Below are 15,026 nucleotides of genomic sequence, written 5' to 3' on the forward strand. Positions count from 1 at the left end.
GCCAGCTTTTCCTGCTTGAACATGTCAAAATGTCTGTAAAAATCTCAAACTACCAATCAGATACTGAGAAAACAGTTTGCTGTTTGTTCTTATTTTTCCATTCACACAAACACAAAAAAAAGAACAATCAAAGAATAACCGTGTGATCATGTTTTGTCTACGCAGACGAATAACCAGACCTTAACATTTCATGTCTAACTACTAGAAACTTTTGTGCCAGAGCTTGGTTTGTAATGAGCCTGCCTCTAACCCACAGAGAATTACCAGCCTGCAGCTACTGGGGAGGAGCTGAAAGAGTCTACTGTATAACATCAATCAATGATGTGAATTCTCAGACAAGTAAATCTTAAAGCTGACTATACAAACGGAAAAATGTCCTACTGTAGAGTTATTATAGCATACTGCAATCTGAAACTTGTAAATGTATTGGTGCTTTATAACTTAAGTTACTAATGACGACGATCCAGTTTTAATGAAAATTCTTTTATTAGTTAAGTCTATTGTCTTTCTACACCATACAAACACCCATTATAATTTTCACTGAAAATAAAATCCTCATGTACAAAAATCTACCCCCCACCCAAACTCTCATAGTACCAACAAGGGCCACTGGAATTACATTTAAAACAAAAGTCTGCAATCTGTACACAAAATCCCAAATAAAAACAAGTACAACACTAATGAAAACTGCATTCTGTAAGCAAAACCACTGATCCTTGAGTTTTTGACTCTTAAAATAATAAAGCCACCGCAAAAAAAAAAAGAAAAAAAAAAGTGGGATTTATTAAATTAATTTTTCTGTACAGCTGTTTAACTGATGCTGTGCTTAATTATACACAATTGTTCTTGATAGAGAGCTGCCAAAGTTACATTAAGAGTATTAAGCACAAATAGGTAAAAAAACAAAACAAAACAAAGGTATTATATTCTGATGAAACAAAAGCACATGCAACCATCAGAAGTTATACAGCAGCAGCTGTGGGGTTCAGAAAACATGAGCAATAAGCACAGGAAATATGATCTCAAATTCTGCCACTGACCAGCAAAAGGTATCACAAAAGGATTAAGTGGTGACGTATCAAAAGCATCCTAGAGTTGAACAGAAATTCAAATCCCTGTTCAGAGTTTATTATAGTGGAGAGATTCATTTAACTGATGCAGATGCTGGCTCACACAGCGTTTTGCTAGAAGAAACAAAGGTGGTGCATGTCCGCACCTGAAATTGAGCCACAGGGTGTTAACAGATACGCGTCCGGGCTTTCTTGACTAGTGAGGAAGAGGACAAACAGCATCGCTGTCCACAGAAGTTCTGTTCGAGAATGTTCTGGATTCAGAGAACACCTGTAAATGTGGGAAAATCAAGTAACAGTGACTTGAAATGTCCAGACAGGAAAAAGCAAACCTTGCTCCGGGAAAACTCTTTCAAAAGAGAGTTTACAGGAGCTCCAGTGTGCCAAATCCTCCGAGCTGATTCTACTGATGAAACAAGCCGTGGCTTCTGTTGACTCCCGATAACTTACACTCAGCCTTTAGCGCTGGCTGTCAGTAGAAGGAGAACGAGAGCGGGAGCGTGAACGCGAGCGGGATCGGGAGGCGGAGGCTCTCTGGGCAGGCGCGGGGGAGGGCGGGGTCGCTGATTTGCTCATCTTGGAGGAGCGCTTGGCGGGCTCCTTAGATTTGGAGGTTGGGGAGGATGCGCCGCCGGCAGGCGAGCCGCTGCGGGAGCGGGAACGGTTGTGGGCTTTGGCAGGGCTGCGGGAGCGTCTTGGGGAGCGTGATGCAGAGCGGCCACGGGAACGGGACCGCGAACGAGAGGAGCTCTCAGACCGTGAGCGACTTCTCGACCTGAAAGAGGGGAAAAAAAAATAAAAAATTTGAAAGCGAGGGTTTAACATTTAGTTCAGGTGCACTGAATGGTTAACCTAATGTCTCCTTAATTACTATCAAAACTCAAACATGTTTGACTTTCAACATAAGCTGTTTTTCTTCATAAAAGCATATGCAGTTCCTTGAAAGCAGCACTGATTTGTTACAACTGGGTGAATTCAGTTTGAAGCACACTTTATGGGGCGATCGTGGCTCAAGAGTTAGGAGTTCGCCTTGTAATCGGAAGGTTGCCGGTTCGAGCCCCGGCTTGGACAGTCTCGGTCGTTGTGTCCTTGGGCAAGACACTTCACCTGTTGCCTACTGGTGGTGGTCAGAGGGCCCGGTGGCGCCAGTGTCCGGCAGCCTCGCCTCTGTCAGTGCGCCCCAGGGTGGCTGTGGTTACAATGTAGCTTGCCATCACCAGTGTGTGAATGTGTGTGTGAATGGGTGGATGACTGGATATGTAAAGCGCTTTGGGGTCCTTAGGGACTAGTAAGGCGCTATATAAAATACAGGCCATTTACTTTAAAAAGAAAAGAAATAAAAGAAAAACAGGGAAAAAGTGAGTTCATCAGCCAAAAAAAAAAAAGACATCTTTCATAAATTCTGGCGTTATTTGAAGTGAACGGCTTTCCACAAACACACCTCTTCTTGGCAGCTTCGATGAGCTTGATTTTTCTGCCATTAATTTCCTTTCCAGAGAGTTTGTCAAGTGCATTTTTCAGGTCACTGTGAGAAGCAAACTCAACCACCCTGAAAACAAATAAGACACACTGTTAAGTCAAAAACTCACTTTCCTTTTTTTTTTATTATAAACAGACACTGGGCACCGGTTAATAGTCTCACCCTTCGTTGAGCTTGGGACGATGTGCGTCTGCGAAAGTCACCTCTCCAGCTTGCCTCATGAAATCTTTCAGGTCCTACACATGCAAACTTTGGTCAAATTACGGAGCGCCTCAGAACACAAGCACAGGCTGAGACACAAACAGGACTGAAGAGAGATGGTTAGATTCTCTGAGAGGACTACACAGACTACTGCAGATAAGGAGAATGAGTCCAAGAACCTCACAGTCTGTTCAGCTTGCAAGTGTTTCAACAATATAGAAAATTACAAAAACAATAGAAGAGAGGGGGGGGGGGGAGAAGAAGGTTTCATAATTGCTAATTAAGGTCTAAGCCAATTGTGATTGGCGGATTACTTGCAGCAGCTTTGAGGTCCTTGGACACACCGCTCGTTAAAACTACAGAGAGATGAACACCATCTGCAAGAACTGCAGAGGCGCAGCCTGGGCAGCATTTGGCACTCAGAGCCCCATTTTCCTTGGGAAGGAGGACACAGGGCTCCGCGCCGGGATCATCCCTGCCTCGGCACCCCACCTCAGTAAAGAGAGTGAACAGGGTGGAAGAGAGGAAACTACTACCTGAGAGCGAAACCCTTTGGGGTGGGCCGCAGGCTCTCCGAGCCCACCATAACCGGGAAAACAGCAGATTATATCCACGGGCACCTGGCAGGAATTCACACTCTCTCGCTCACGACGTGCGGGAACACCAGAGGGGGGAAGGGAGGGGGGGATATCGATCGAAGCCCCTCAAATTAACGAACCATCGATCAATACGCCACCACCATCGACTCTCGCTCTCTCCTCTGCTTTCTCTCTGCCAACCCTCTGTTTCCTCTCTCTCGCCCTCAACCACACATCAGGCGTTGCGAGCGAGCGAAGGGGGCCGCCAGCGCCTCTAGTGTGGAGCGAGCGCTCACATGACCAGCAGGCATCAACTAGGAGTAGGACAGACTGGCTGACACCACAGGCTCAACCCAGACAGAAGGACCCAGAAGGGGTTAACTCCACCATAAGCGAGCTCTTCCATATGACTGGCAAATAAAGGGGTGAAGAATTGGTTAAAATGTGAAAACAGGAACAAATTAAGTGTTTTGTTGCTGCTTCTGCTGCTCTTTGCATCACTAATGAACTGCATGATATGCAGATTAATCAGAGCAATTATTCTGAAAAAGAATAACTTGGGCTGACTGATGTATAACAAGGTAAAACTGTTCGAACTGTTTTGATTTCAGTAACATAGTCTGTTTTTAGCAGCAATTCTAAAACTTTAATGTGTATTTTTGGAGATAGACTGTTGGAGGTGATAACATTTGTGTTCTGTTGCAGCTTTCAAAGGCTTGTCATGTTTGTTTTTTTGCTTTTGTTCTGGTTTTTAAAAGACGCTTGAGCCAATACTAACCTGCCAGCTGACTCGAGAGGACAAGTTCTCCACAATCAGGCGGTTCTCGGTGCGCATTGGAGGAGGGTTACGACTGGAAATGGAAAGATATAAAAGAAGCAATTGAGCAATAACAGCGTAGGGCTGATACAGACTTTACCCAGAGTCTAAGAGCTCTCATCAGCAAACTGTCATTACAAGGCTAACTCATGTTAAAGAGCTTTCCAGATCAGCGAAGACAAGACTTGTGCTGCATGTTAATCGTGGCTATGAACATTTCCAGCCTGCAGGCCATTAAACTGCCACAATAATCTGACGACTGACCTTTCACCAAATAACAGAAGCTGTTTACAGAGCGTGCTTGCTGAGGTTGTGTGTGCATCCATTCTTCTTTTTTTGAATGGAATTAAAGGGAACTTGCATTTCATCTTAAAAAGGGGAGCTGTTACCTCCGGCTGTTCTGGGAGCCGCGGCCGTAGCGATCAGAGAAACGCCCCCCTCCGCCGCCGCCACCGCGTCCGCGGCCACCGCGCAGACGCACGCGAGCATGCTCAATGGTCACCCTGATGTATCAAGCATTAAAAATATATTTTATTATGGCAACAAATGTGAATAAAGGGACTCGTTTCCTAAAGGAAATTCATTACCTTTCATTGCACAGCTCTTTGCCATCAAGCTCGTAAACAGCATCTTCTGCATCTCTGGGGTCGTCAAACTCCTGCAGACCAAGCACACAACACCTTTTACATCCACAGTTCTTAATGTTTATCCTTTTCATCACCAATAATGTGTCCTGTTTTTAAATACTTTACTGAAACATTTAATGACTAATCAAATAGCTTTTAATACCAAAAGAATGGTAACGAATAACATTTAAAAGATACATCACTCTTTTAGAAAAGTGTAAAAATTCATCACACGTATGACTCAAAATCGGTCTCTGGTCTGAGCGGTAAAGTGATTCAATTCAACCCTTCCAAGTGTTGCAATGTGGACTTTTCTGTCCTTCTAGAGAGGGAAATATTAATGTTGCATAAGTGGACACAAATCAGAGCAAATGAGACCAAATTGTGTTCAAGGACATGAAAACAGGGGAAACTATTAGCTTAGAAGTAATGGCTAATGCCAGGATTTTTCAGTAGGTATTACTTTGTCTAATCAAATCTATGGATTTTCCTTCCATATATGCAGATTTCTTTAACGAAAGTGTTTATTATTTCAATAAAAAGAGATCCCACTGATAGATGTAGATTTTGTGATAGATATGTGCCATGTTCGGTTTATTCTAATGTGGATTTTAACTTGTAATGAAATAATCGACAAAATTTTAGAAATCTGCTTAAAACCCCTGAAAATTCATCTTACATTCAAGCACGTGTTGTCAAATCTTAGTTAAAATTTGATTAAAATTTATAACACTACTTCAAGAATGACACCTCCTGGTGGTTCTAGCGTTAAATGTCCATCCTTACATGACTAGAGTGTGCCCATCTTTGGATGGCTGCTTGCAACAGGATGATGCTGCATGTCAAAAAGCTCAAACCATCTAAAACAGCTCTTTTAACCTGACAATGAGACCATGACTGTACTCCTCAATCCAGCAGACATCAATCCAATACAGGACCTTTGGGATGTTTTCATCATGATCACCCAGCAAATCTGCAGCAACTGTGTGATGCTGTCAATGTCGATATGGAGCAAAATCTCGGAGAAATCATTTAGCCCAGGCCATTTAATAAGTAGAATAAACTATTAAAATCATAACGTCATTACAAGGTTGGTGATTTTTCATTGGGGGAAGGCCAAATCCTCTTTAGGGGATGCCATAACATTATCGATGCAGGAAAAAACAAAATCTTTCCAGATCCAAGTCTCGACACTCGGCAGCCATCTTGTAACGCTCCCAGGTCCTTATTTGGGTAGGTATTTAGAAGCATTATGCAAAATACCTTTATTTCAATGGTCACCTTGAAATATATACAAAACCGCTTAAAGTCGAGCTTTGTTCCACCTCTAAATTTAGGATTTTTTATTATGAAATTTCCGATTTAAAAAAAAAAATACATATATTTTGAATTGCTTTCTTTATGACTCTGGTATGCAGAAAACGCTCCAAGTATATGAACGAGTCTCGACTTGGCCCTGATTTACTGGTGGGTATGTCGCTAAACAAGAAGTAGGCCGTAAAAACGAAACCATGAGGATTCCCTGCGGCAGCCTGCTTCAAAACACCACGTCAGGTCTGTAAAATAAAGTATGGAGTCTAAATCTAACAGCAGACCCGTGCATGGCGCTCAGAGTACATTTAAATACCTTTCAGCCATCCTGACCTACTTTCGCTCGGTGACTCACCACAAAGCCGAATCCTCTCTTCAGGTCGATATCTCGGATGCGGCCGTATCCTTTGAAAAACCTCTCCACATCCTTCTCTCTGGCCGAGGGGCTCAGCCGGCCGATGAAAATACGACATCCGCTCATGATTTGGTCACGTTTAATTAGCTACAAGCAGAACACTTGCGTTAGTTTTTAAGGATTTAGCTAACACAGCTTCAGAGGAATACAAATGACCTACTTATGTGCCTCAGCCTGTGGCCCGCTTTCGCAACGATAGCCTGTCAACCGTCGGTCCAAAGATAACTAAATACCCAGATAATATCAAGTAATGACACCCGTCTGTAATGTAGATATAATAAATTCCAGTCGATGTACACATACCTTTAAGAGGACTGCAGCAGCAGTTGATTTTACTGACTGGCGACAGTGAGCCTCAACTCCAGAATAAAACAAAATGGAACCTCAGCTGTCTCCGGGAGTTTGGGAGGAGGGAGTGGGGTACATCCCGCGTGACCAGTGACGCAGCCTGACACTGCAGAACTCGAAAAAAGCCGAAGTGCTGGGAGAACGTCTACGGAGATGACGTCACAAATCCGACTCATGTAGTTTTGGAGTCTGACCACTAGGTGTCACTCGGCAACTATATAGAAAACATTTAAAACCAATTTTCTCACTTTGAGCATTATGTCTACGGTTTAATTGGGCTGTTGGCGCAAGTTGCAATAATTTTTACAGAAATCAAGCAGAAAACAAAACAAAAACAAACAAACAGGTAATAAGAAAGCAATACCACACCTTTAAAGAAGGATAGGCTTCTCAGGTTTCAATCAAATACAGCAGACAACACACATAGATCAAAACAAACCACGATAACCTTTAACCATGAGTACACATATTTCCATCTCCTATCAGTTAAACGTTTAAATTTTATTTCTACTGATTTGGAGGAGATGCAATACCACCCAAAACTGAGCTGCTAGGTAATGCAAAAATATATATGATCAATATGGATAGATCAGAATTATTTAATACTGAATGATTCCTTTAGCTTTAATTATAATTCAGCTGAAAAGCTAAAAGAAGCAGTTCTGCCATAGACTGTGAATTCAATTTGGACATTAAATGGAGAGGCAAAAGTGAAGTAAAACGATGCTTAAAGCTAAACAAGATTTCCATTAGGGCTGGGCGATATGGCCTAAAATCCATATCGTGGTATAATTTGAAGCACGTGCGGTAACGATATATATCGCAATATATTCTTTTGTATTTTCCACACCATTTAATTCAATTCAATTTTATTTATATAGCGCCAAATCACAACAAAAGTCGCCTCAAGGTGCTTCATGCCTTGAGGCGTGAAGTGTGCTTTATTTACACTATAAAGAACACTTAAAATCCTTTAATTTTCTCAAAAATCCAGTGTTCCTTATGTATGAATTCTGGTTGTGCTTACTGACCTCGAACCGATTTGAGCGTGCAGAAATCTGTTAAAAAATGTTTTAGTACAACTTTGGTAAGCTGCACTGCTTGATGGATTGTCAGAGCATCACGGCTGCCGTAGTCAGTGTTGCCAACTTAGCGACTTTGTTGCTATATTCAGACCCCTTAACCACTTTTTTTCTTTTACTCTCAACAAGCAGCGGGTGCTGTAACACAGTCAGTTCTTCTTTTACTCTTATGCTGTTTTGTGGATCACAAGGTTTAAAACTACTTATAAACACACACACACACACACACACACACACACACACACACCAGAGTGCCAATTTCGGGTCACTTTTGCCGGTCCAAGCCCGGTAAAGGATCAGGGTTGGAATTGTGGCATTAAAAAAAACAATATTTGCTAAAAGAAATTTAATTTGTAGTTCTAAATAAATTCTAAATGCATTTAGGACGTTTTTTACTCACTTTATGTCTCCTCCACGATGTTATTTCTCTCTCCAACAACATAGGTTACAATTAGATTAGCATGACCAATTATGCAAATTAGGCGATGACGTCATTTAGCGACTTCTAGCGACTTTTAGGACAACCAATAGCGATTTTCCTTACTGAGGAGTTGGCAACACTGGCCGTAGTGAGGAGCTTTGCGGAGTAATCTGGGTCCAAAAGTCAAACGAACACAGAGTTAAAACGGTCTAAATTCTTTAATCTTTAATAAAATCATCAGCGTTGCTGCTTTACCAGGTGTAACAATTGAGTTTAACATCCAGGCATCCATGAAAACAGAATTTATTAAATTTAACGGAGTTACAAGTTAACAGGAAGTTAGCTCGCTAGTTTCCACCTAAACATGACATACCATGTTCTGACTGAGAGATTTCTGAAACAATTCAAACATACAGCTCTGCTACCACTTCCAACATAAAGACAGAAAACTAAACAGCAGTGGCGTTGCAGGGTTACTGAAGTTGGACTACCTGGTATATAATGTTGTGCTACGTGATTGCTAGCGACACAGCTATGTTAGCATAACATTAGCACAGTGACGCTGGAGGATGAACGCCAACTTCTTTCCACTGATAAAAGTTAACGTGAGGGATTCTGGTGGTTAGGGACAAATGCAATCGCATAGCAGGATGCTATACACAGAGCAAACTTCAGCCAGGAGAACAGCTGAGATTATTCATCCACAATATGAGGTTAGTCATTAATATACTGCAACAACATTGGAATAGCGCAGCTGCCAGAGAATTCAATATTAATGAATCAATGTCAAAGTGGAGGAAGCGCAGTTTTTGGCTTTCCCCATATTTCAAAAGTGCTTCACCTCTTTGCTGTGACTGTCGCCCATCATAATTTGCAGATGATAATGGTTGTAGCCGCTGCAATGCTTTCGACCAGAACAGGCGCCGCTTGATGACGTCATCAACGTCAAAATCTCTATTGTTGGCCAAATTTATATCATTTCTATTGTATATCGTTTATATCGCCCACCCCAAATTTCCATCTTGATTATCTTGTTTTAATAATTGCAGGAAGCTAGACTTGTATTTAAATAAAAATCTGATTCACTGCACAGCCCTGTTAGGCTTAAAAATATGGTTCTAGGAAGTCTGCTTGTGCATTCATTCAGACTGGAGCTGGCCATCCATGTGCAAAACGAGAATCAGGTCTTCCATTTTCCAGTCCAAAGGAAAATGAATCATGTTCCGAGTAACACAAGCGGATACACATTGCACTGGAAATGTCTTGACATGAGAATGTGATCAATATTTTCCTGGAAGTGCATAAATTCGGCAACACAGAGTAGGTCCAGCACGATGTGGCAATGAATAAGAGACAGGTCACTTTACACATTCAAAAGAAAGCTTTAATTAGAAAGTTATATACACACTGTAAAATTAAATTAAACTTTATACAAATATTAAATTACTATCTTCACACCCACTGCCATGTACAGAGGAAAAACCAAAGCTGAAAGCATTGAAACAAACAAAAATCCAGATGTTTTTCTAACTGGGAAGCAACACTGTACAACAGTGCTTCTGAATGCAAATGAATTAAATTTTTTCCCCTTTACCATAATTTTTTTTAATGCCCTGTAACAAAAGAGAAAGCCAAGGGCAAATAAAACATAGGTGCTTAAAGGATCACCATCATCATCATCATCATCACAGTAGCTGGAAAAGCTAGGGGAGGACAGAGAAGGATGGACATTCATTTAGTCGTGTCCACAACAAAAGTAAACTCATTGATACATATACAGACAGTTTTATGCATAGAATAGAAAAGAATAGAGTAAGGCCATTGGGAAAACAGAACATGTTGCAGTATTGTGGCGCAACCAATGCAGAGGCTTAAGATTATACATCAAAAAAAGAAAAAACATTTACAAGTCTAAGGCAACATCTGTTTGCATTAATAATGTAGCCATTGACGTGACAAACGAATGTCAAAATAAAACTGAGAATAGAAATTCAGACAGGTTGCTGTGTTATTGTATTTTTTTCCCAGGCAGTTAAGGTTATAAAGTAGCTCTGAGGATCCATCCCAGTCATGCTGTTGTCAGGGTGACCAGCTCAACCCCCTAAGCTTTTCAAGTGGCAACGAAAACAGAGGATGACTTCTAACAGAATAACAAGATTCTCTCTTAAGCTTGCACTTGGCATTCGAGGGGTGAGTGAGTACATGTGACAGGGTGCTGTATATATTTATATTTATAACAAAACTCTTATTTAATTCACTGCAACCAGTTGCAGTTTGTGTCAATAATGCACAAAAGTGGAGAGTCCTTAGTTCAGTGTGAAGATGAGCATGAGCCAGTTCCTCTGAGGAGGCCCGTGTTTTACAGCCATTCAGCAGAACATAATAACTATTCTAGCTTGAGAGCGAATGAATAATACACACATTGTGTTGTGGACTCGACGCCCGAAGTGAAGCTGGTTTGTTCATGTGACTTATTCAATGCTGGGAGGGATGTTTTCCTATGGTGACTGACAGGGACATTGTGAAGCCAGCCTCGGATCAGAAGGGAGGCAAATCAGGAAATGGCTGTATCAAGGCCTAACCAATAAGAGGACATGTTCTCTGTGGCCTCGCTGGCACATAAACATACACGCACAGACACGCACTCAAAATCAAGCAACTTAAAGCAAACCGAGCCACACGCCACGCAATAAATACGATGGGAAGAAATTAAATTTGGCTCATGTGCCCAATCACCTTGTTTAACAACAACAACAACAATAACAGCTCACTCTTAAGCTCAGATAAAATGTTGCATTTTGTTTTTCTTTCCCTGTACAGCTAAGATGTGTAGCGAAGTTGTGGATCCAAAACACCAATTAATCCCACTCATTTGAGAGAAGGAGCAGCTTCCAGATGCCGGGTGCAGCGAGCAAAAGAACAAAAAAAAAAAAGAAGAAACAGATCTTTTTATAGTTGTGATTTGGTGAAGTGGTTGTCACTCCTACTTATCCACACGTTAGACGCCAACTGGATGCACAGATAAGCAGACAGTCAGAGAGGAGGCTTCATGCTTCATTCAGAATAGGCCGCCGTGCCGTGACAGCAAACAACTGAAAACCACATGCAGCATTCACAAGGAACTCAGGCATCACTCACAACTTTTCAAGTATGGCGGGAAGACTGAGTGCCGACAGCATCAGGAGCGAAAATCACACTTTTTTTTCCTTTTCTTCTTGTTCTTTTTTTTGTATCCACAGTTGTGTCAGATGCAGCTGGCGTGTCTCGATTGTTGTAGCCTTCTCTGAAGAAGCCTCTTTTAGCAATGTTAATATAGAGAAATACATCTGGGTAGAGGCAAGTGTATGGTAATACATAGCCTATAGTACACAACCTTGACTCAGGTATGTTTTTTACTCATATACACAGGATCTACAGGATTTAACTTAAACTGGCACCACTCTGCTTGTCTGGCTCATCTTTAGTCTGATCCAGCAGGTGGGTCCTGTGGTGCTCCGTAATTGCCTTACAGTGCAATATGGGTATTGGTTGTCAGCTTTGCTCTGCATGTCTAGCAATGGCAGAAGAGGCTGTGATAGGGAAAGGGCACAGTTCTAGTCTTTTCTCTGCTGGCTGCAGTGGGGCAGGATCAGGGAAGAAGGTTGACAGCCACAGTCAGTTCTGGCCAGCAGCGTGAGAAAGGGAAAGAGGGGCTCTGCTGCTGATGCTGATAGCAGGCCAGCAGGCTTCATGCTTCCTTCAACAGGGGAATATCTGCAGGAGAGGAGAAGAGTCATATGACAAATGACCAATACCTTTAGGGTCATTCTTAGTGCAGTCCTCAACCCATCACACTTAAAATACATTACATCAAAGTTTATATTGAGTTTTATTCATTTGTCATTTTTGATCTTGTCTACTCTTGCCCTTGATATGCACTTTACATGTTCTATGGAAAATAAAATCCATGTACATATTACACAGGTGTCACACTGGCTACTTTTTAATGCTATCCTCTATAAAAACAAAAAAACAAACAAAAAAGGGAAAAAAATCAGTTATTTAAATTTACAAACTTAATCCAATGCAGAGTGGTTGAGTTTTTAATCTAAAGTGCTCCTCTGTCTTTATTCAGAATCTTAGCTGTAACTCAGTCTATGGAATATATATGAACACAGTTAGACCAATGCAGCTACAACTTAAAAATCAGAGAAAAATGAGCAGACTGCATTGTCTTACCATCACAAAAATCATCTGTTGAGGTGACAGAAAGCAGGCTGTGCTGGTCGCTGCTGTCAGAGTCTCTACGGAGAGGTAGGGGACCTGCGCATGCACCCCCAGGGTGCTCTGTAATCCATGATGATGAAGAGGAGGAAGAGGGAGCCTGGTGAACCAACACCGTCTCTGCATGACGGCGGGAGGAGAAGGATGAAGAGGAGGTGGATGGGAGACAGAAGTCTAAGTCTCTGTGGTGGCGGGTTCTCCTGGAGCTTTGACCTCCTGTGGCTCCCTGAGGAAGCCCCTCAGAGAGCACAATAGGAACTCTAGACTCTGGAGGGACTGGAGGCGGCGGTGAAGAAGGAGGAGGAAGAGAACCGGAAGGGCCACATGGTCCACTGCTTCCATATACTGCCTCTTCATAGGAGGGCAGGGTCACCTGTACACCCTCCACCATGATGGAGCTGGCTTGGCCCGACACACCCTGCTCCCTCCTGATAAACAGACATGAAGAAAGAATGAAAAGTGTGAACCAGGTGAATCACCAAACCAAGTCCATGTTCAAGCTGAAACCACAGCTGGTTAGTTACGCAGATGGCAGTAACTCATAACATAGGTTATGTTTCATTACTAAGGAATTCAAGAAATGCTAACCTGCGCAACTAGTCAAACATAAACTTTTTATGATTCGAGCCAACCAAAACGTCTGAATGATGGGTGTGTCACAGAAAGATTGTGTTCATTTATGGCACAAAGGTTAAGCTTCCGAAAGTTTCCATGTAAGACTGATATGATATATATATTTTCAACAAACAAAACACAAACAGAGCCACACAGAGGCTGAAAAGTCTTTACCGGGCTGTAAAATGTGACTAAATCTAAAGCCTGATGTCATTTCAAGTAATCACACTTTACTGGCCAATTTTATTGATGTTTTCGGAGGAGCAACTTCCCTGAAACCAGCTTTACAATGGAGTCCATTAAGAAGAGATGAGCAACTATGTTTTGCAACAAGGATATGAACACAATTTATTCAATTGTCTTAGAAAATACCCTCTAAAATTTTACATAAGGTCCTGAAATTTATGAAACCACAACTAAAAATGCCTTCAGTCGATTGAGAAACTACACGACTGCGTAGAAGCGGCGTTTTTGTTATCAGCAACATATCCAACTAATTTTTTATCGTGAAGTATTTGCTGGTGTGAGACTGCAGCAAAGTTTATGTGTCTTACCTGTTGTGATGAATAGACTTGAGCTTTGGTTGTACAAGAACAAACAGCACCACTAAAAGCAGGACGAATGCCACAGAGCCGGCTGTGATTATCACAATAGACAGAGCAGGTGTACCCAGTGGAGAACTCGGTTCCTTCTCTGAGAGGACAAAACAAGACGTAGAGGAAGTGAGAATGTGATCTGCTGATTTTAACATATCTGCAACTGGTTATGCATGCTCATGAAGAGAGCTATAACAGCTAACAGAGATTAGCTGAGATGGCAGACCTTCTGTGAGTCGGCAGCTAATCTGCATGGGACGGTCCCACTCGCCATTCCGACAGGTGAGGAACTTGTACTCTCCCTTCAGAGCGTAACCCTCGGCGCAGAAGTACTCGATGACGGTGCCTTCAATCAGAGGGCTGCAGTGAGTCGGATGACAACGGTAGCCCCCGTTTTCTGGTTGGGTAGGGAGTGAACATACTGGAGAGAGAGACAGGCAATAGAGATTTTATGTTTGTTGTTGAAAATGTGTTCACTGTTATTTACTACATGTGTACTTATTTAATTCCTTTGGCTTGAGTTCTCAGAATTAAGCTAAATTTTCTAAAGAGGTCTGACACTTCAGATCTGGTACAGCCATGTCTCTTATGAGCACGTGATCAATGTTAGAAGTAATAAAAGTCGCCTTATAGGGAAGACATTAAGAGTAAATAAACTATAAAATACAAATATGTATGACAGCAATACAAATATCCATACACATCCTCCCAGCCCTGCCTACATAAGTGCATACGCAATATTAAAAAATAATTTGTGCGTTTTATCAGCATAAAGAAAAGTGCCTTTCTTATGTGCAAAATCAGCTAAAAATGTGGATTTTGACCACAAAATTGACAGTACGCTACTTGAAGTCGCATTAAAAACACTAAATTGCATTGCTTGTCTGCTTTATCACAGGTATATTTGCATGTTTGAAGCTTATTTACCATTGTTTTTGATGCAGCGTAGCAGTTGTTGGGACCAGGTTCCAGAAGTGGTACACACGATGGATCTGGATCCAGACTCGGCAATGTATCCAGACTCGCAGCCATACACTAACACAGTGCCAGGTGGGAAAGAGCCCCGGTTGGATTCAGTCTGGTTCAGCAGGTATCCGTGCTGCACACCAGGTGGGTGCTGACAACCTGAAGATACAAAAACAAGTCAAAGAAATAATTATTAGTGGGCTGCTTAAGTTGTCAGTGGAGAACCTCTTCTGAGCA

General features: G+C 41.9%; 2 protein-coding genes across 6 annotated transcripts in view; both read right to left on the minus strand.

Moving 5' to 3' along the window:
* Nucleotides 1–507: 507 nt before the first annotated feature.
* On the minus strand, nucleotides 508–6,896 carry srsf5b (serine and arginine rich splicing factor 5b). Of its 5 annotated transcripts, none has more exons than XM_085372721.1 (8): nucleotides 6,802–6,896; nucleotides 6,439–6,585; nucleotides 4,734–4,804; nucleotides 4,536–4,649; nucleotides 4,108–4,180; nucleotides 2,713–2,786; nucleotides 2,512–2,619; nucleotides 508–1,845 (listed from the first exon to the last, which is right to left on the minus strand). In XM_085372721.1, exons 2-8 carry the CDS (start codon nucleotides 6,562–6,564, stop codon nucleotides 1,530–1,532), a joined length of 882 nt encoding a protein of 293 aa, XP_085228847.1. In that variant the 5' UTR covers nucleotides 6,565–6,585; nucleotides 6,802–6,896; the 3' UTR covers nucleotides 508–1,529. The 5 variants fall into 5 exon arrangements, with proteins under 5 accessions (XP_085228847.1, XP_085228846.1, XP_085228845.1 ...); XM_085372720.1 differs by having other exon boundaries at nucleotides 6,439–6,723; XM_085372719.1 differs by having other exon boundaries at nucleotides 6,659–6,896.
* A 2,845-nt stretch (nucleotides 6,897–9,741) lies between these two features.
* The window catches only part of susd6 (sushi domain containing 6), a 31,179-nt gene continuing 25,894 nt past the window's right edge, over nucleotides 9,742–15,026 (minus strand). Inside the window, exons 3-7 of the mRNA XM_085373680.1 lie at nucleotides 14,751–14,948; nucleotides 14,050–14,244; nucleotides 13,782–13,920; nucleotides 12,568–13,040; nucleotides 9,742–12,102 (exon numbers count right to left, since the gene is read on the minus strand). Of these exons, the coding sequence (XP_085229806.1) occupies nucleotides 12,077–12,102; nucleotides 12,568–13,040; nucleotides 13,782–13,920; nucleotides 14,050–14,244; nucleotides 14,751–14,948 (1,031 nt within the window). The 3' untranslated portion in view covers nucleotides 9,742–12,076. The remainder of the gene's footprint in view (nucleotides 12,103–12,567; nucleotides 13,041–13,781; nucleotides 13,921–14,049; nucleotides 14,245–14,750; nucleotides 14,949–15,026) is intronic.

Source organism: Diplotaxodon limnothrissa, linkage group LG15, assembly GCF_057381915.1.
Source record: "Diplotaxodon limnothrissa isolate DT_005_m linkage group LG15, D_limnothrissa_male_GT1.1, whole genome shotgun sequence".
Classification (NCBI taxonomy): domain Eukaryota; kingdom Metazoa; phylum Chordata; class Actinopteri; order Cichliformes; family Cichlidae; genus Diplotaxodon; species Diplotaxodon limnothrissa.

Coding starts and splice junctions, on each gene's coding strand:
- srsf5b (XM_085372721.1), bottom strand. CDS start 6,564: ATGAGCGGATGTCGTATTTTCATCGGCCGGCTGAGCCCCTCGGCCAGA. Junction 2,787..4,107: donor CCTCTCGAGTCAGCTGGCAG/GTTAGTATTGGC, acceptor TTGCATGTGTAG/GACCTGAAAGATTTCATGAG. Junction 1,846..2,511: donor ATCGAAGCTGCCAAGAAGAG/GTGTGTTTGTGG, acceptor CCCCTCTTTCAG/GTCGAGAAGTCGCTCACGGT.